Below are 20,536 nucleotides of genomic sequence, written 5' to 3' on the forward strand. Positions count from 1 at the left end.
GGGCAATTAACCTTTCTCAACCACCCATCCCGGATCCGGGATAATTGTCATCAGCAACGCTGAATAGCATAGCGCCACAGTCAAATAATATTACAAAAAAAATATTTATAATCATGCAATCACAAGTGAAATATACCAAAACACAGCTTAGCTTGTCCACCTATGGTGTCAGATTTTGAAAATAGATTTTACAGCAAAAGAAATCCAAGCTTTTGTGAGTGTAGTTTTCAATGCTACATCAGCTAACCCCAAATTAGCATAGTCACGAAAGTGTGAAAAACAATAAAATTAATCGGCTACCTTTGATAATCTTCGGACGTTTCCACTCACGAGACTCCCATTTACACAACAAATCATCTTTTTGTTCGATAAATATTACTTTTATCACAAAAAAACGCCATTTGGGTTGTGAGTCATGATGAAAAAAACGACAGCCTCATTCCGGTCCTGAAAGCAAGACGGAAATTTCCAAACGTATCAGATTAAAAAATATTACAAAAATATTTATAATCATGCAAGTGAGTGTAGCTTTCTATGCTACATTAGCTTAGCCTTATATTAGCTTGGTTAGCTTGGTCACGAAAGCAAGAAAAGCAATCAAATTAATCGCTTACTTTTGATAATCTTCGGGTGGTTCCACTCACGAGACTCCCAGTTACACAACAAATGTTATTTTTGTTCGATAAATTTACTTTTATCACAAAACACCGCCATTTGGTTTGCGCAATATTTTGCGGAAACAAAATCCGTGTTCGGAAATGGTCGTAGTGTTTTTTAATGTTTTTTATAATCAAACCTCAGGTTGTCTTTAACAAACATAATCGATAATATTTCAACAGGAGCATAACCTATTCAATAAGAGAGAAAAAGAAAATAGAGAGCCCCTCTCTCGCTCGCAGAAAATATTCAGAGGACACCTGACCTATTTTGAAACATCTCGCTCATTTTTCAAAATAAAAGCCTGAAACTGTCTAAAGCCTGGTCACAGCCTGAGGAAGCCATTGGAAAAAGAATCTGGCTGATACCCCCTTTAAATGGACGTTAGACAGGCCAGGAAACAATATATATATTTTTTAAAATATCACTTCCGGGTTAATTCCTCACGATTTCGCTTGCAGAATAAATATTATTTTTCTCACAGACAACATTTTCACTGTTTTGGAAACTTTGGAGTGTTTTCTATCCTAATCTGTAAATTATATGCATATTCTACGATCTGGACCAGAGAAAATGTCCGTTTACCTTGGGAACGTTATTTTAAGAAAAGAAAAAATCTGACCCAATATTTCAGAGCAGGCCCAAAATTCACAGCACCTTCTGTTTAAACCATAATGAAAAAAATAAAACACGTAGTTACGTTCTAGCTGCGGGTCCAGTTCTGACATTATGTGTAGGCCTAGCTGAGGCGACCCCGAATCCCAAGTTTTGGCTTGATAGGTCATTCAATGCACCTAGCCTTGTGACTCTGGGACTTCTCTAAATGTCGGCATTTTCACGATAGTCAGAATTAATTGAAGTTATTGCAAATGTACAAGGCTGTTTCTCGGTCTGAGAACCTTCTAGAGCCACATAACTCACTGTGCACTATCATCTTGAGCTCTAGAACAGGTTTCTAAAGTTTCAGAGCTCTAGGTCTGACAGTTCTTTGATAGTTTGAACAAAGGTAACTTGCATTCTCTGTGTCTGTAAGCCTCACAACTGTCACTCCGTCCTTGCTGTGTTTGTGGAAATCTGATGGGAGAAAGGACTGATTAACCTTTCAGTGATACCCATCCCGGATCCGGGAGCATCCTCATCAAAAAAGCTGACTAGCATAGCCTAGCCTAACGGGACAGGGATATCATATAATATAATTTAATGAAATCACAAGTCCAATACAGCAAATGAAAGATAAACATCTTGTGAATCCAGCCATCATTTCTGATTTTTAAAATGTTTTACAGCGAAAACACTATGTATTTCTATTAGCTAACCACAATAGCCAAACACACAACGGCATGTTTTCACCATGTTTCCACCGCATAGGTAGCTTTCACAGAACCCAGAAATAGAGATAAAATGAATCACTAACCTTGAACAACTTCATCAGATGACAGTCTTATAACATCATGTTATACAATACATTTATGTTTTGTCCGAAAATGTGCATATTTGAGGTATAAATCATAGTTTTACATTGCAGCCACCATCACAAATAGCACCAAAGCAGCCAGAATAATTACAGAGAGCAACGTGAAATACATAAATACTCATCATAAAACATTTATGAAAAATACATGGTGTACAGCAAATGAAAGATAAACATCTTGTGAATCCAGCCAATATTTCCGATTTTAAGTGTTTCACAGCGAAAACACAATATATATTTCTATTAGCTCACTACAATAGCCAAACACACAACGCCATTTACTCCCCGCCAAAATAGCTTTCACAAAACCGGCAAAATAGAGAGAAAATTAATCACTAACCTTGAACAAATTCATCAGATGACAGTCTTATAACATCATGTTATATAATACATTTATGTTTTGTTCGAAAATGTGCATATTTAGAGCTGCAAATCGTGGTTATACATTGTGAATACGTAGCAACAATTCACCAGAATGTCCGGAGATATTTTGGACACTCACCTAATCTGACCAAAGAACTCATCATAAACTTTACATAAAAATACTTGTTGTGGCCTCCCGGGTGGCGCAGTGGTCTAGAGCACTGCATCGCAGTGCTATGCTGCGCCACCAGAGTCTGGGTTCGCGCCCAGGCTCTGTCGCAGCCGGCCGCGACCGGGAGGTCCGTTGGGCGACGCACAATTGGCTTAGCGTCGTCCGGGTTAGGGAGGGTTTGGCCGGTAGGGATATCCTTGTCTCATCGCGCTCCAGGGACTCCTGTGGCGAGCCGGGCGCAGTGCGCGCTAACCGAGGGGGGCGGGTGCACGGTGTTTCCTCCGACACATTGGTGCGGCTGGCTTCCGGGTTGGAGGCGCGCTGTGTTAAGAAGCAGTGCGGCTTGGTTGGGTTGTGCTTCGGAGGACGCATGACTTTCGACCTTCGTCTCTCCCGAGCCCGTACGGGAGTTGTAGCGATGAGACAAGATAGTAATTACTAGCGATTGGATACCACGAAAATTGGGGAGAAAAGGGGATAAAATTTTAAAAATAAATTAAAAATAAAAAAAAATAAAAAAAATACTTGTTGTATGGCAAATGAAAGATACACTAGTTCTTAATGCAACTGCTGTGTTAGATTTTTTTAAAATAACTTTACCACAACATACAGCATGCGTTATTGTGAGACAGCGCTCACCTATTCTCCGCCGTGTTGGAGTCAACACATTACACAGAAATACGAAATATCATCATAAATGTTGTCTTACTTTTGCTGTTCTTCCATCAGAATGTTATGCAAGGAGTCCTAGGTCCAGAATAAATCGTTGTTTGGTTTTAGAATGTCCATTTCTTCTGTCGAATTAGCAACTTTGGCTAGCCATGTGGCGCGAACATGCCCATCAACTCTTGGAACGAAAAATTCCAAAATTCCCAATAAACTTCGAATAAACTGGTCAAACTCGGTTGAAAATCCTACTTTATGATGTTCTTCTCATATGTATCCAATAAAATGAGAGCCGGATCAATTCTTGGTGTATACCGAACGCTTTTCAGAAGACAATGTGGGGCTCCCTCGCGCGCTGTCAAACTGACAAAAGGGCAGACCTGTCACTCCAAAAGCTCTTATTCGGCCTCAGATCAAGCTAGACACCCCATTCAACCTTCCACTGCCTGTTGACATCTAGTGGAAGGCGTATGAAGTGCATACAGATCCATAAATAAAAGCCAGTTGAATAGGCAGGCCCTGACACAGAGCCTCGTTTTCAGATTTTTCACTTCCTGTATGGAAGTTTGCCAAATGAGTTCTGTTTTACTCACAGATATAATTCAAACCGTTTTAGAAACTTGAGAAACTATTTCTATCCAATAGTAATAATAATATGCATATTGTATGATCTAGAACTGAGTACAATGCCGTTTAATTTGGGCACGATTTTTTCCAAAGTGAAAACAGCGCCCCCCTATTCACAAGAAGTTAACAGTTCATGAGGGTTACCTAATCTCACACGAAGTTTTGGAAAGATGTGACTTTTTTAACCCTTCGAAACGGCCCCTATGCCCCCAATTAAGGCACTTCCGGTTGGCACAGGAAGCTAAAAGTAAACATATATCCTCATTGGGGTAGGCTTTTACAGAATCCTGCGTTTTAAGTCTTTACATTAAGAACTGACTTATTTACAGAGGGTTGAATGAGTGTGTGTCATTTCAGAAAATCACAGAAATCACGTAGCGCTCCGAAACCCACCTTAACGGATTCGTCTGAACACGCCGCAACTGGATCTAACTTAAAAAAAAAAAAAAACATTTCTTTCACCATCACCAATTGTACATTGGATGATTTCTCGTAAATTACGATAGATAAATGGCTTTTTCTTTTTTTTCTGACACCGTAGGTTCATGTACTTTGACGTGAAGCTCTATTTTCGTTTTTGACCTTTAATCCCAGAAAAATTGCCTTAACTTCTCTAGGATATGTGGGACGCTAACGTTCCACTTGGCCAAAAGCCAGTAAAAATGCAGACCGCCAAATTCAAATATATTACTATAAAAATGAAACTTTCTAAAATCACACATGAAAGACACCAAATTAAAGCTACACTTGTTGTGAATCCAGGCAACATGTCTGATTTCAAAAAGGATTTACGGCGAAAGCACACCAAACGATTATTTTAAGTAAGTAGATGGCATCAGAAAAACAGCCATTTTTCCAGCCAAAGAGAGGAGTAACAAAAAGCAGAAATAGATTAAATGAATCACTAACCATTGATGATCTTCATCAGATGACTTCATGTTACACAATATATGTATGTTTTGTTCGGTAAAGTTCATATTTATATCCAAAAATCTGAGTTTAGGCGGGATGCTACTGTCTCACTTGGCAAAAAGCCAGAGAAAATGCAGAGCGCCAAATTCAAATTAATTACTATAAAATCTAACTTTCATTAAATCACACATGAAAGTTACCAAATTAAAGCTACACTTGTTGTGAATCCAGCCAACATGTCAGAATTCAAATAGGCTTTTCGGCGAAAGCAAACGATGCTATTATCTGAGGATAGTACAATAGTAAACAAAGAGATACTCATATTTCAACCCTGCAGGCGCGACACAAAACGCAGAAATATAAATATAATTCATGCCTTACCTTTGACGAGCTTCTGTTGTATGTCCCATAAACATCACAAATGGTCCTTTTGTTCGATTAATTCCGTCGATATATATCCAAAATGTCAATTTATTTGGCGCGTTTGATCCAGAAAAACACAGCTTCCAAATTGCTCAAACGCAACTACAAAATATCTCAAAGGTTACCTGTAAACTTTGCCAAAAAATGTCAAACTACTTTTGTAATACAACTTTAGGTATTTTTTAACATTAATAATCGATAAAATTGAAGACGGGATGATCTGTGTTCAATACAGGATTAAAACCAACTATATCCAGCTTTCTGCTCACGCGCTTCTATCTAACAGGACACTTAATGTGACTCTCGTTCAAGATGGCCGTACTTCTTCATTACACAAAGGAATAACCTCAACCAATTTCTCAAGACTGTTGACATCCAGTGGAAGCGGTAGGATCTGCAAGCAGGTCAATTAGAAATCTGGTTTCCCAATGAAAAATCATTGAAAAGAGTGACCTCAAAAAAAATCTGAATGGTTTGTCCTCGGGGTTTCACCTGCTAAATAAGTTCTGTTATACTCACAGACATGATTCAAACAGTTTTAGAAAATTCAGTGTGTTTTCTATCCAAATCTACTAATAATATGCATATCTTATCTTCTGGGGATGAGTAGCTGGCAGTTGAATTTGGGTATGCTTTTCATCCAAACGTGAAAATGCTGCCCCCTATCCTAGAGAATTTAACTCAAAAAGCACTTCGGCCTCGATGCCATCTTGTTTCTGGGTAAACAGCCCATTAGGTCAAACCCGTGCCCACCGAGTTTCGTCTTCAAGGTCTTTTCCGTTTAGGAGAAATGGCCATGTCAAATTGGTGATGTTTTGTACATTTGCAATAAGAAGCCATCTGGTGGAATTCATCAGGACAGCGGGAAAATTACCAAAATTTGCAAATTTTATTAAACGGAAACCAAATGTCCGAGAGACTTTATTTGATGACTTCCCGGAAGATCTGGCCCTGGGGCACGGCCCGAGGCCGTCGGCAAATTTTAAAAACATTTGCGGACGTTTAGTAAGGGACCGTACATTTGCAATATGGAGTTTCTCATCAATCATACAGCAAATGCCAAATGCGTCCCTTATGTATGTAAGCCTACTTTTCAGTTAACTTTTTAGGGATAGGGGGCAGCATTTTAACTTTGGATAAATAGTGTGCCCAGAGTGAACTGCCTCCTACTCTGTCCAAGATGCTAATACATGCATATTATTATTACTATTGGATATAAAACACTCTGAAGTTTCTAAAACTGTTTGATGTCTGTGAGTATAACAGAACTCATATGGCAGGCAAAAACCTGAGAAAAAATCCAAACAGGAAGTGAGAATTCTGAGGCTTGTCGATTTTCAACTCATAGCCTATTGAAATCCCAGTGGGATTTGGATCTGTTTGCACTTCCTACGCCTTCCACTAGATGTCAACAGTCTGTAGAACGTTGAATGAAGCTTCTACTGTGATGTGGGGCTGGATTGTAGCTGTTTGAGTCAGTGGTCTGGCAGAGTGCCAGGTCCTGGTCACGCGCATTCCAAACGATAACGTCTTGCTTTCCATAACTTCTAGAGACACAAAGAAATTCTCCGGTTGGAACGTTAGATTGATTCTCTACTTAGTTTGACCAGTTTATTCGACCTGTTATATAACTTTTTGAAGTTTTTGTCCGAGTTCGCCTGCATCTGCACTAAACATGCTAGCAAAAGTAGCTACTTAGACATAATCGAACAAAACAACGATTTATTGTGGAACCTGGGAGTGCATTCTGATGAAGATTATCAAAGGTAAGGGAATATTTATGATGTAATTTCGTATTTCTGTTGACTCCAACATGGCGGAGAAATGTTGTTATTTTTGAGCGCCGTCTCAGATCTTTGCATGGTGTGCTTTTTCCGTAAAGTGTTTTTGAAATCTGACACAGCGGTTGCATTAAGAACAAGTGTATCTTTAATTCTATGTAAAACATGTATCTTTCATCAAAGTTTATGATGAGTATTTCTGTTATTTGATGTGGCTCTCTGCAATTTCACCAGATATTTTGGAGGCATTTCTGAACATGGCGCCAATGTAAACTAAGATTTGTTGATATAAATATGCACATTATCGAACAAAACATACATGTATTGTGTAACATGATGTCCTATGAGTGTCATCTGATGAAGATCATCAAAGGTTAGGGATTAATTTTATCTCTATTTGCTTTTTGTGACTCCTCTCTTTGGCTGGGAAAATGGCTTTCCATTTTGTGTTTTTTGGATTTGGCAGTGATCTAACATAACATAATCATATGTTGTGTTTTCGCTGTAAAACATTTTTTTAAATCGGACACGATGGGTAGATTAACAATATGGTTATCTTTCATTTGCTGTATTGGACTTGTTAATGTGTGAAAGTTACATATTTCTAAAAAAGTATTTTTAAATTTCCCGCGCTGCCTTTACAGCAGAATGTTGTCAGGGGTTCTGCTAGCGGAACGTGTGTCCTAGAAAGGTTAACATCTACTTGAGGAGGTTTTGGGGAAAGTATCTCTGTTAACCAGAGGTCGACCGATTAATCGGGCCGATTTCAAGTTTTCGTAACAATCGGAAATCGGTATTTTTGGGCGCCGATTATTTTTCTTTTTCTTTTTTACACCTTTATTTAATCTTTATTTAACTAGGCAAGTCAGTTAAGAACACATTCTTATTTTCAATGACGGCCTAGGAACGTTCTGCCTCGACAGATTTTTAACCTTGTCAGCTCGGGAAATCAAATCTTGCAACCTTACGGTTAACTAGTCCAATGCTCTAACACCTGATTACATTGCACTCCACGAGGAGCCTGCCTGTTAGCGAATGCAGTAAGCTAAGGTAAGTTGCTAGCTAGCATTAAACTTATCTTATAAAAAACAATCAATCAATGACTGTCATTGCTCCAATGTGTACTTAACCATAAACATCAATGCCTTTCTTAAAATCAATACACAAGTATATATTTTTAAACCTGCATATTTAGCTAAAAGAAATCCAGGTTAGCAGGCAATATTAACCAGGTGAAATTGTGTCATTTCTCTTGCGTTCATTGCACGCAGTGTCAGGGTATATGCAACAGTTTGGGCCGCCTGGCTCTTTGCGAACTAATCTGCCAGAATTTTACGTAATTATGACATAACATTGAAGGTTGTGCAATGTAACAGGAATATTTCGACTCATGGATGCCACCCGTTAGATAAAATACGGAACGGAATAAACGTTTTGTTTTCGAGGTGATAGTTTCCGGATTAGTCAAAGGTATATGGTTTAGAGCGAAATAGTCGACGCGTTATAATTCCTGTAATAACTTGCGGCTGAACTTGAAAGGGGTTCCTTCGTTATTTTACCGTTCATGTCTTCCATAGAGAATGTCTTGATCTACTTCAAATAAGGTCTGTGTTTCGTGCAGGCTTAAACCGCCTCGACGTTTTGATACCCGTGTAAATCTCACTAGGATAAGGTAACGTTTGTCAATATATTTTCATAAATCCACTCTACAAAAAAATGTATCTTCGCTTATATTTAGCCAATATTGATCAGAGTTACCTTGTCCTATGGATATCTACACAGTTATAAAATTGGCACGATGCTGTAAGCCTACACGAAACACAGACCTTATTTTAAGTGAAACTAAAAATATCCTATGGAATAAATGAAGGAACCACTTTTCAGATTTTGCTAGAATGTGTCATGGGAATTATGACTCGCACTTTGGTCGTCAATTCTTATCATGCCCATTATTAAAATAGGATTTCCTGCATATAAAAATGACAGTTTTTGTTTTCAACATTCATCACAGGTATCTTAAACTCTATTTTTATTGTCTCCTAAGCAGACTCTTCAGTATCATTGTCACTTCAGAGCTGTGTGTGTGTGTGTATTTATGTATTATATTAAGTTAAAATAAAAGTGTTCATTGTTCATTCAGTATTGTTGCAATTGTCATTATTACAAAAATGTGTGTGTGTGTGTGTGTATGATATATATATATATATATATATATAAACATTTTTTTTAAATAAATCGGCCGATTTAATCGGTATCGGCTTTTTTGTCCTCCAATAATCGGTATCGGCGTTGAAAAATCAGTCGGTCGACCTCTACTGTCAACCCACAAAACGGTTATCACAACAACTGGCTACACACGGAGTGATAGACAGACGGGCAGTATTGCTGGAAATGAATTGGTAGATAGTGTTAGGTTTGGCTTTTTAACCAGGGGTGGAATAATGTAAATGTTGCATTGATTGGATAGTAGTTGGGAGCTTGCGGTGTCTGATACTTGTGAGATTTGTTTGACAGTTGTCAGTGGAAAACATGAAACATTTTATTAACTTCAGAATTGTTTGGCGAGTTACTGGTAGCTCACAATTGACCTGTTGGAGACCCCTGCCCTAGGCTACGTGAATAAAAAGAGAATTGAGCCCCAAAAAATAAACCTGCAGGATGAATTAAGTTATAAGGCCTCTGATTTCATTTTGTCAGTTCTACTAGCTAATCTGAGAAATGTTTTCATTACATAACATTTGAGGACGTCACTAAAGGGCATATGTATTTTCACAATCTAACCACAAAGTAATTTTTTAGGTCATATACACATGGCGTACACCGTGCAATTAAATGCTTACTTGCATGTTCAACTCTCGACAATGCAGCAACAATACAAAATGTAAGTAGCTAAGTGAATATAAAGAGTAATACAAATAAAAGCTATAAATAATTTAATCAATGTAATAATGGGAAGTTTATTTTTATTTACAAATAACAGACATCAGCCAAGCATGTTTAGTCCCCCCAGACCTCTCTGATTCAGAGGGGTTGGGTTAAATGTGGAATTATTAGGGTTAATAATTAGGGTTAATATCAAGTTGTAAGGTTTAGCTTCAGTCCACAGGGGGGCACTGTCACTCAGAAGATATGTGCTTCTGTCAGAAACTTTTATCTCTTCGGTCTCAGCTAGCCAGCCAGTAGCTACCGAAGTGGCTAGCCAGCCAAGCTAGCTACAGAAACGAAACACATCAAATACACTCGCTTTAAATAAGCACTTAATCTAATATCATGACCTATATCAACATCCTTAGCTTGCCCGTTCACTAAATGTACTGTTGAATAACTCTGACACCGAATAGCTTAAGGATGCTGAGTGCTAATGCTAGTTTATTAGCATTAGCCGACCCTTATGCTAAGGGAGACTAGCTAGTTTGCTACCACCAACCCTGCACAAACCTGTGGCTAACTCTGCTGCTGCACTTTGAGTTTCTGGCTGTTCTGCCCTCTCCACCTCATTCACTGCTGCCTGCTCGTGCTCAACCTGCTCGCTTCTTTTGCCTCTCCTTCGAAAGATGTTCCAAATATCCATATTTGCTCTGTGATATACTACAGACTCTGAGTGACGAGCGTTTTGCTGAGTGATGACATTTAACCGGTGCTGTGAGGGAGGGGTCAAGGGACGTGACTGGTCCACTGCGTTGTGAAATCCTGACCAATCACAGCAGCTACTGAGTCATTCCGGTGGCTTCATGCAGTGCCTACTACTGGGTTTACACTAGTTAAGAGCCACAAAGTCAAACTCGATTTTTGGTCTTAATTCAAGGTCCGGCATAAGGTTAGCGGTGCGATGAGGTTCGGGTTAGGTTTTGTAGATAATTTGTAGAAATTAGTGGGGTTTAGCCATAATACTTTGGCTGTGTGAACTAGTGACTACCCTACTACTGCCTAGCACAGTATTGTTTATTTTTGTCATAAAAATGTTTAAGTAAACTTTTGTTTTAATACTGCGTAAAATATGTGATATGTTATGAAGATGCCTTATCAGACCATTTTAAAAAAATTATACATTTGTCCAAAAGGTTCAGGGGTGACGCCAATGGCCCAAAGGTCAAAGTTTACCTTAACATTCCAGAAATGTGTACTCCGGATAGCTGTGAATCTTAACTTTGTAATGATTTTAAAGGGTGTGCTTGAGCAGTAACTTGTTGTATACTGACATTGTTTGTCATAGGGTAAAATGTATGGGATGGAGTGATGAAAGAGTGAATACGTAGAGAAAGCTCACATTGCTATCACACATTTTCCAACTCTTAAGGACACAGACCTTCAAGAAAATCCCTGAGACATCGTCATCCCAAGTGAGCCCGATGGCCCAAATTCGGGGGTCTTACTTATGGACTAATAACCCTGCATATAATAGAGTATCAGTCATTTCAACCTTATGAAGTGTACACCTTGATTTCTGTGTCCAGATGAAAAAAGATTGGTCATTTCCCTGATTTTTCCCTGGCTGTGTTCGATAGTATCAAATCTGGGATTTTGGGTGGGGGGTTGACTGGTGGCCCATTCACAACGTGGCTACGGTTCCGGATTTCCTGGAACCCGTATGTCATTGCTAAAGATTCCTGCTTATGTGCTGGATTTTTTTAACGTAGCTGCCCACTCCACTACCGCTTATTTTATGTCGCTGCTTTGCCTCTGCTTTTGTCTGGTGCAGCCTACAAACTTCGACATGCTGTATACAAAAGATATGATCGACATGTTCGAACAGGCACTATAGTGTAATTTAGATGAAACAGTAGTTGGTGTCTGTCCAGAATGACTGGGTTTATCACCACTTCAGGGCACTGCTACGGCGTGCCGTAGAGGGCGGCTTGAGAACATTCAAAACAATGGCATGACTTGATGGAGGAGAAACCTATGAAAAGCAAACATGTCTGTTGTAACAGTAGGGTATTACAAGCATAAGCTCCATTTTGATTTAATTGTATTTTTTTCAGGAGGTGAGTTAGGCTACATGCCGCACACAAAAGACATGAACGACATGTTCGTACAAAGTTTGTCGTCGTAACAGTATTGCAAACACAAACCGGCAGTCAAGCAATTTCATGTTCTTCTTAGCTACTGAGTTACAGTATATGGAGACAATTCCATTGCCCCAACGCAAAACTCAAGTGTGGAGTTACATGCAGCTACCTAGGCAGCATATTAAACACAAGCAAGACGCAGACAGGGAATCCAATTAGAGATTTGTTGTTTTTTCATCATTGCACATATTGGCTAAGCAGGAGGCAGACAGTCGTGGTGTTTTCAGGAACTCTGGGCTAGTGGCCACGATATTGCAGCAACTATAAATATTAGCCAACATCTCAGAAAATATGGATTGATTTTGCTCCAATGCAACGTGTAGGGACTACGTACGTCCTGCTTGTGCAACTGCAATGTCCATTACGACAGGTTTAAAAAATAAACGTTTTTATGTGCGTTCAAATCGCTGCATGGTTTTTATTTCAGCTGTTCAGAAATACCAGGCAGAGACTAGCTACATCATCGTGATTCAGAAGGGGGTCCGTAAAGAGAAACGTGAAGGGATGGGGAGTGTAAGAAGCAACTACTTAAACAATATTTTGCATAAAATTAACACATGCGCCAAATGTGATCCGGATCCTTAACTTTGAGAAAGAGAGACCCAGAGGGGCGGGTGGAGGCGGAGCGGGGCAGAACTCAGTTTTTGCAGCCACAGCCAAACAATAATGAAAGTTATTTATGATGCAAGGTGATTTGTAGATCAGTCTGCCGCAATGTTGAAGAAGCCCATTGATCCATCAACTAAGTATTGTTGTTTCCTTCCTGTCTTGTGTGCAGAAACCCAACCTGATCCTCAATGTGGACGGCTTCATCGGTGTGGCCTTTGTGGACCTACTTAGGATGTGCGGTGGATTCACACGGTAAGAGAACGTTTCTCTTTTATATCTTGCATGGGGCCAAATCTTTCCTAAAGGAATGTGTGCAGAACGTGAACTTAGGCACAAATCATGCATTCATTGATGTCAATTTGAGATTGCTGTTCAAATTTGAGCTACTCAAAATTGGACTCTTCCCTGAGTGTTAATCACTTGTAGAAAAGCAAACTGTTGTGTGTAGGTCTAATGGAGGTTTGTCCTATCATACACATAGAAAGATATAAAGTGGCTGTGTACTAATATGCACATTATATTTTCCCAACACGTTTCAGAGAAGACTGTAATAGTGACTTAGCAGTTGCAGTCTGGTAAGTGTATGTGTTCTGCGTTACAGAGACGAAGCTGACGAGTTTGTGGAGATTGGTGCACTGAACGGGATCTTTGTGCTGGGCAGGAGTATGGGCTTCATCGGTGAGTCCCATTGGCTTATATCGGTGTCTTTCAACATTAAACCCACCTCATATAAAATCTGGTTCGAATACTCACGTTTTTGAAATGCTTGTGGTACGCTTGGTTTAGCTCTCCTGGCAAGCAGCATGTGGGCTTTTTAGTCCATTACATTACAGGCCAAATTCAGCTCACCAGTATTTCAAATACTTGGGAAAATGAATTCAACCCAGGTCTGCAGTATATGCTGAATTTCACTCATCAGTTTAACACTAGTTTGAATGTCCAGTTAACTGAAAAACACTGAGGATCACCTACACTAACAAATTGGTGTAGATTTAGTTAGCTACTGTAATTTTATTTTCCAGTAAAGTACTATATTACCTGTTTGGGTGTATATTTACAAAAGCATACTGTGAATTATGGTGCATTGTGAGAAAATGCTGTGGGCGGGGAAATAATCTCTGCCTCATGAACGTATTTTGAGGCATCCCTTGTAAGAGGATGTATTTGTTGCACATATTAGTGAGAAGGCTGTACCCCACAAAATACAGTGCCATACAGTGCCATTTTTGCGTTCCAAAAACCTTGTCCTGTAAATCTACAGTAACTTACTGGCTACTGTGCTGACAGTAATGCACTGTAAATTCTAGAAATACAGCATTTTGCTTTAGTCAGGTGTTACAGTAATATGCTGTACATTTGTGTTTTAGTAAAGGTCCTGTAAATCTACAATAAGTTATTGACTTTGCTGCCAGTATTTTACTGTTGAAATTACAGGATACTGGATTGATGAATTAATGGGTCTGTCCAGCATGGCGGTGCATAGGGAAAGGGCTACATTTACATTTTGGTCATTTAGCAGACGCTCTTATCCAAAGCGACCTAGAGCCAGTGCATTCAACTTCAGGTACCTAGGTAAGGCAACCAAATCAAATGTTATTGGTCACCAATTTCTAATGCGAGTGTAGCGAAATGCTTGTGCTTCTTATTCCAACAATGCAGTAATATCTAACATTCACAACAACTACCTTGTAAACATTAATAAAGTGGTGTTCTTTAAAGTGGCTAGTGATACCTTTATTAAGTCCATATATTAGTGGCCAGAGATTTGAGTCTGTATGTTGGCAGCAGCCTCTATGTTAGTGATGGCTGTTTAACAGTCTGATGGCCTTGAGATAGAAGCTGTTTTTCAGTCTCTCGGTCCCAGCTTTGATGCACCTGTACTGACCTTCTGGATGATAGCGGGGTGAAAAGGCAGTGGCTCGGGTGGTTGACCTTGATGATCTTTTTGGCCTTCCTGTGACATTGGGTGGTGTAGGTGTCCTGGAGGGAAGTTTGCCCCCGGTGATCTGTTGTGCAGACCGCACTAGCCTCTGGAGAGACTTGCGGTTGAGGGCAGTGCAGTTATTATACCTTAATTTCAACAAGGAACACAGACTGAGACCAAGGTCTCTTTTACAGCTCGGCCCTGCGTATAGTTGCCGTACCAGGCAGTGATACAACCCGACAGGATGCTCTCGATTGTGCATCTGTAAAAGTTTGTGTTTTTAGGTGACTAGACAAATTTGTTGCGCCTTCTTCACCACGTTGTCTGTGTGGGTGGACCATTTCAGTTTGTCTGTGACGTGTACGACGAACTTAACTTTCCACATTTTCCACTACTGTCCCGTCGATGTGGATGGGGGGTGCTCCCTCTGCTGTTTCCTGAAGTCCACAATCATCTCCTTTTGTTGACGTTGAGTGAGGTTATTTTCCTGACACCACACTCGGAGGGCCCTTCCCACCTCCCTGTAGGCTGTCTCATCGTGGTTGGTAATCAAGCCTACCACTGTAGTGTCGTCTGCAAACTTGATGATTTGAGTTGGAAGCGTGCATGGCCACACAGTTATGGGTAAACAGGGAGTACAGGAGAGGGCTGAGAATGTACCCTTGGCCCCCAGTGTTGAGGAGCAGCGGGGTGGAGATGTTTCCTACGTTCACCACATGGGGGCAGCCCGTCAGGAAGTCCAAGACCCAGCCAGATGGTCTGCGCATGCTCTGAGGACGCGGCTAGGGATGCCGTCTGGGGGTTAACACGTTTAAATGTTTTACTCACATTGGCCATGGAGAAGGAGAGCCCACAGGCTTTGGTAGTGGGCCGTGTCAGTGGCACTGTATTGTCCTCAAAGCAGCAAAGAAGTTTTTTTATTTGTCTGGGAGCAAGACGTTGGTGTCTGCGACGGGGCTGGTTTTCTTTTTGTAATCTGTGATTGACTGTAGACCCTGCCAAATACGGTCATGTTTCCAGTTACCTTGCCGTGATTAAAAGCGGTGGTTCGCTCTTTCAGTTTTGCGCGAATGCTGCCATCAATCCACGGTTTCTGAGTCAGCGTATATACATCAATGTTATTGTCTGAGGCTATCCGGAACATGTCCACGTGATCGAAGCAATCTTGAAGCGTGGAATCCGATTGGTCAGACCAGCATTGGATAGACCTGAGCACGGGCGTTTCCTGTTTTAGTTTCTGTCTATAGGCTGGGAATAACAAAATGGAGTCGTGGTCAGATTTGCCAAAGGCAGGGCGGGGGTGGGCTTTGTATGCATCGCGGAAGTTAGTGTAGCAATGATCCAGAATGCTACCAGCTTGTGTCGCGCATTCGATATGCTGATAGAATTTAACTTCTAGTTGGTCCCAATCCCGGATCCGGGAGCACCCTCATCAGTAAAAAAGCTGACTAGCATAGCCTAGCATAGCGCCACAAGTAAATACTAGCATCTAAATATCATGAAATCACAAGTCCAAGACACCAGATGAAAGATACACATCTTGTGAATCCAGCCATCATTTCTGATTTTTAAAATGTTTTACAGGGAAGACACTATGTATTTCTATTAGCTAACCACGATAGCAAAAGACACAACTTTTTTTTCTCCACCATTTTTTTACTGCATAGGTAGCTATCACAAATTCGACCAAATAAAGATATAAATAGTCACTAACCAAGAAACAACTTCATCAGATGACAGTCTGATAACATATTTATTGTATAGCATATGTTTTGTTTGAAAAATGTGCATATTTCAGGTATAAATCATAGTTTTACATTGCAGCCACCATCACAACTCTCACCAAAGCAACTAGAATAACTACAGAGAGCAACGTGAATTACCTAAATACTCATCATAAAACATTTATGAAAAATACACAGTGTACAGCAAATGAAAGACAAAGATCTTGTGATTTTTTAAGTGTTTTACAGCTTGTTTTACAAAATAGCATTATATTAGCTTACTACAATAGCCAACCACACAGCAGCATTGATTCATGCACGTTAGCGATAGCGAATAAACCAGCAAAAGATATAAAATTTTTCACTGACCTCAAAACTTCATCAGATGACAGTCCTATAACATCATATTACACAATACATATATGGTTTGTTCGAAAATTTGCATATTTAGCGGCACAAATCGTGGTTATACAATGAGAATAGTAGCCAAGCTGCAAACAAAATGTCGGGAGAAATCTTGGGAGAGGCACCTAATCTAATCAATAACTAATCATAAACTTCACAAAAAAATACAGGTTGGACAGCAAATGAAAGATACATTAGTTCTTAATGCAACCGCTGTGTTAGATTTTTAAAATTAATGTTACTACGACATACAGCGTGCGTTAAAGCGAGACCGCACCGAAATTAATGGCGGAATAATAGTTTAACATTTTTCAACAGAACAACGAATCAACATCATAAATAGTTCTTACTATTTGATGAGCTTCCATCAGAATCTTGTGCAAGTTGTCCTTTGTCCAGAAGAATCGTTGCTCGGTTGTAGATTGTCGTCTTCAACTTTGGAATTAGCAGCAAACATTAGCCATGTGGCGAAGACGTGTCCAACTCACTATAACGCAGCACAAATGAAATACCGAAAATCGCAATATACTGATATAAACTGATATAACTCGGTTTAAAATAACTATATTATGATGTTTTTAACACCTATATCGAATAAAATCAGAGCCGGATATATCTAACGCCTATAACGAGAGCTTTTCAGAATGCAATCCTGAGGTCTGTCTTGCGTCATGACGAACGTTGAAAAGACTGCACACCCGGTTCCAAGAGCTTTTATACGGCCTCAGATCTACCTAGACACACCATTCCAATTCTCACTGCTTACTGACATCTAGGGGAAGGCGTATGCAGTGCATGTAGACCCATAGATTACATGCAAATGAATAAACTGACCCTGGAAGAGAGCCCCCGATTTCAGATTTCTCACTTCCTGACAGGAAGTTTGCTGCAAAATGAGTTCTGTTTTACTCACAGATATAATTCAAACGGTTTTAGAAACTAGAGTGTTTTCTATCCAATAGTAATAATAATATGCATATTGTACGAGCAAGAATTGAGTACGAGGCAGTTTAATTTGGGAACGAATTTTTACAAAGTGAAAACAGCGCCCCCCTATTGAGAAAAGGTTATTAAGAAGTCTTGTTCTCACGTTAGCTTTGTTAAAATCCCCAGTTACAATAAATGCCGCCTCGAGATGTATGGTTTCCAGTTTACATAGAGTCCAGTGAAGTTCTTTCAGGGCCGACGGGGTATCTGCTTGGAGGGATATATGCGACTGACTATAATCGAAGAGAATGCGGTCGGCATTTGATTGTAAGGAATTCTAGTTCAGGTGAACAAGATTACTTAAGTTTCTATATGTTGTAGTGATTACACCATGAGTCATTAATCATAAGGCATACACCCCCGCCCTTCACTATATCACAGTAATACTAAGTTATAAGGTGTAGTTAAATAAGGTCTAGTTAATCAATCACTTTCTCTACTTCCCATCCTAGGTCATTACCTGGACCAGAAGAGGCTAAAACAGGGCCTGTACCGCCACCCATGGGACGACATCTCCTATGTGCTTCCTGAACACATGTCAATGTAACTGATGACAGCGAGTCGGCACCTCTGGATGTCAACACTCGGATATGACGGGAAACGTTTTCGCCTTTCCATCACTACAACAACCGCTGCCTTTGTGCAGGGTGAATCCAGAGGTGGGGAAAAAGGTGGAGGGACATGGGGGAAGAAGGGAGCGTAAGTTTTATTCATAGGTCACTGAAAAAAAGGGGAATCATTTCATGTTATGAGTTCAAGATATAAGTTATTCAATCGTTAACAAAAAAAGGAGCCGAACCAATGCAAGCTGCAGCTGTGGTCACACTAGGTTGATTAGGATATGAATGACCCTATGGTGGTTTTCCCAGTTTTCCCGGTACACAAATGGGATAGTGGCGCACACTTATTTTTGACCATGCCACCTGGTTAGTTGAGTGATTGGGTCATCGCCTACTCACTTATAATTTATGTTCATATCTCTTACTAAACTCGCAAACAATTAACATTTGGTTGAGCTGTATAATAGGGCTTTCCCTGCTTTAGGCCTCTAGGGTGTGTACTGTTGAAAGTAAGCATGCTTTCTGGGTGACTTGGTAATTCACATAACATGAACACTAGCTTGCCTATGGAGAAGTAGTCTTAGTCGGTAAACCTGCATCCCTCAATGGAGTGTAAAAGCCTTGAACGATCCACTGTCAAGTACATTACAAAACCAAAGTATTGTTTGAGTAATATTAGATTTTATGTACACATTTAATCTAGTTTCCGACCTTAATCCCTTTCCCAAGTTGTGTAGCCTATTATGGTGTGTACTCTGTGGCTGTTCATGATAAGGGGGCATGGTTTAACTAGCTGAGTGTCTATTTGCCACTGCCTTTTTGGTATTTTTTTTGTTTGATATTTTATTAGGATCCCCATTATCTGTTGCAAAAGCAGCAGCTACTCGTCCTGATGTCCTTTCTCATCCCCTCTGTCATTGGACGAAACGATCATGTTAACTTTAATATTTTCCTTCCTTTACATTTCAAGAAATTACAAATGATACAAGGGTGGTGTTTGTTAAAAATTTGTTATTTTAAAATGTTTCAAAATAAAGGAAAAGGGAATAACCCCTGTAAAAGTAGGACTGTTTAATTGCTTTAAAATGTGAGTCTTAAACGCATCTTTTGCGAGGGACCATGAAGGCAGTGTATTTTATCTGGGAAAATAGTGTCTGATTTGCACGTATGACTAGACTACTGCTACCAAGGACCTGGCCTGTGTGGCGCCATTTTTCTTTATGACCTCAATGTTCTGTGACAGGCATGTTTGTTCTCTCTTTGTTTTACTCCATTTTATTTAAATGTGAATTAAATATGCTTCTTAGTTTATTAAATATATGCCCAGAATGGTTATATTGTAGTTTAATAAAACAAAGAATGTCTAACTTTTCATTGTGGCTATTTATTATCACTAAGTGATGCATGTAGCAGCTGTCAGTGTTCTCTTATTTTTTTCAAAGGTGGGGGTCGACACAACAAATAGATGTGAAGGATATAGTATCATCCAAATATATTCTCAAATAGCATATAGTTTAACTGAGCATATACAGACAGGGGAGAAATTATTTTGTGTGGGAATATACAGTTGCAAGAAAAGGTATGTGAACCCTTTGGAATTACCTGCATTTCTGCATAATTTGATCTGGTCTTCATCTTCACAACAACAGACAAACAGTCTGCTTAAACTAAAAACACAAACAATTATACGTTTTCATGTCTTTATTGAACACACCATGTAAACATTCAGTGTCGAGTGGAAAAAGTATGTGAGCCCTTGGATTTAATAACTGGTTAACCCTCCTTTGGCATCAATAACCAAATGTTTTCTGTAGTTGCGGATCAGACCTTCACAACGGTCAGGAGGAATTTTGGACCATTCATCTTTACCAAACTATTTCAGTTCAACAATATTTTTAGGATGTCTGGTGTGAACCGCTCTCGGAGTCATGTCACAGCATTTTATATCGGGTTGAAGTCAGGACTCTCACTGGGCCACTCCAGAAGGTGTATTTTCTTCTGTTGAAGCCATTCTGTTGTTGATTTACTTCTGTCTTTTGGGTCATTGTCCTGTTGCATCACCCAACTTCTGTTGCGCTTCAATTGGCAGACGGATAGCTTTACATTCTCCTGCGAAATGTCTTGATAAACTTGAATTCATTTTTCCGTCAATGATAGCAAGCTGTCCGGGCCTTGAGGCAACAAAG

The 20,536-nt window shown here is 39.7% G+C and overlaps 1 protein-coding gene across 6 annotated transcripts in view; it reads left to right on the top strand.

The window, feature by feature from the left end:
- LOC139581064 (ATP-citrate synthase-like) overlaps positions 1–19,722 on the top strand; it is a 113,342-nt gene extending 93,620 nt beyond the window's left edge. For all 6 annotated transcript variants that reach the window (XR_011676139.1, XM_071410427.1, XM_071410423.1 and 3 more), the window contains 3 exons: positions 12,920–13,002; positions 13,352–13,428; positions 18,243–19,722. Coding sequence is in view for 5 of the 6 variants with exons in the window: in XM_071410427.1 (XP_071266528.1) it covers positions 12,920–13,002; positions 13,352–13,428; positions 18,243–18,337 (255 nt within the window). In the remaining variant the exon portion in view is untranslated. The remainder of the gene's footprint in view (positions 1–12,919; positions 13,003–13,351; positions 13,429–18,242) is intronic.
- Positions 19,723–20,536: the final 814 nt, after the last annotated feature.

The sequence above is a fragment of the Salvelinus alpinus genome, chromosome 7, assembly GCF_045679555.1.
Source record: "Salvelinus alpinus chromosome 7, SLU_Salpinus.1, whole genome shotgun sequence".
Lineage (NCBI taxonomy): Eukaryota > Metazoa > Chordata > Actinopteri > Salmoniformes > Salmonidae > Salvelinus > Salvelinus alpinus.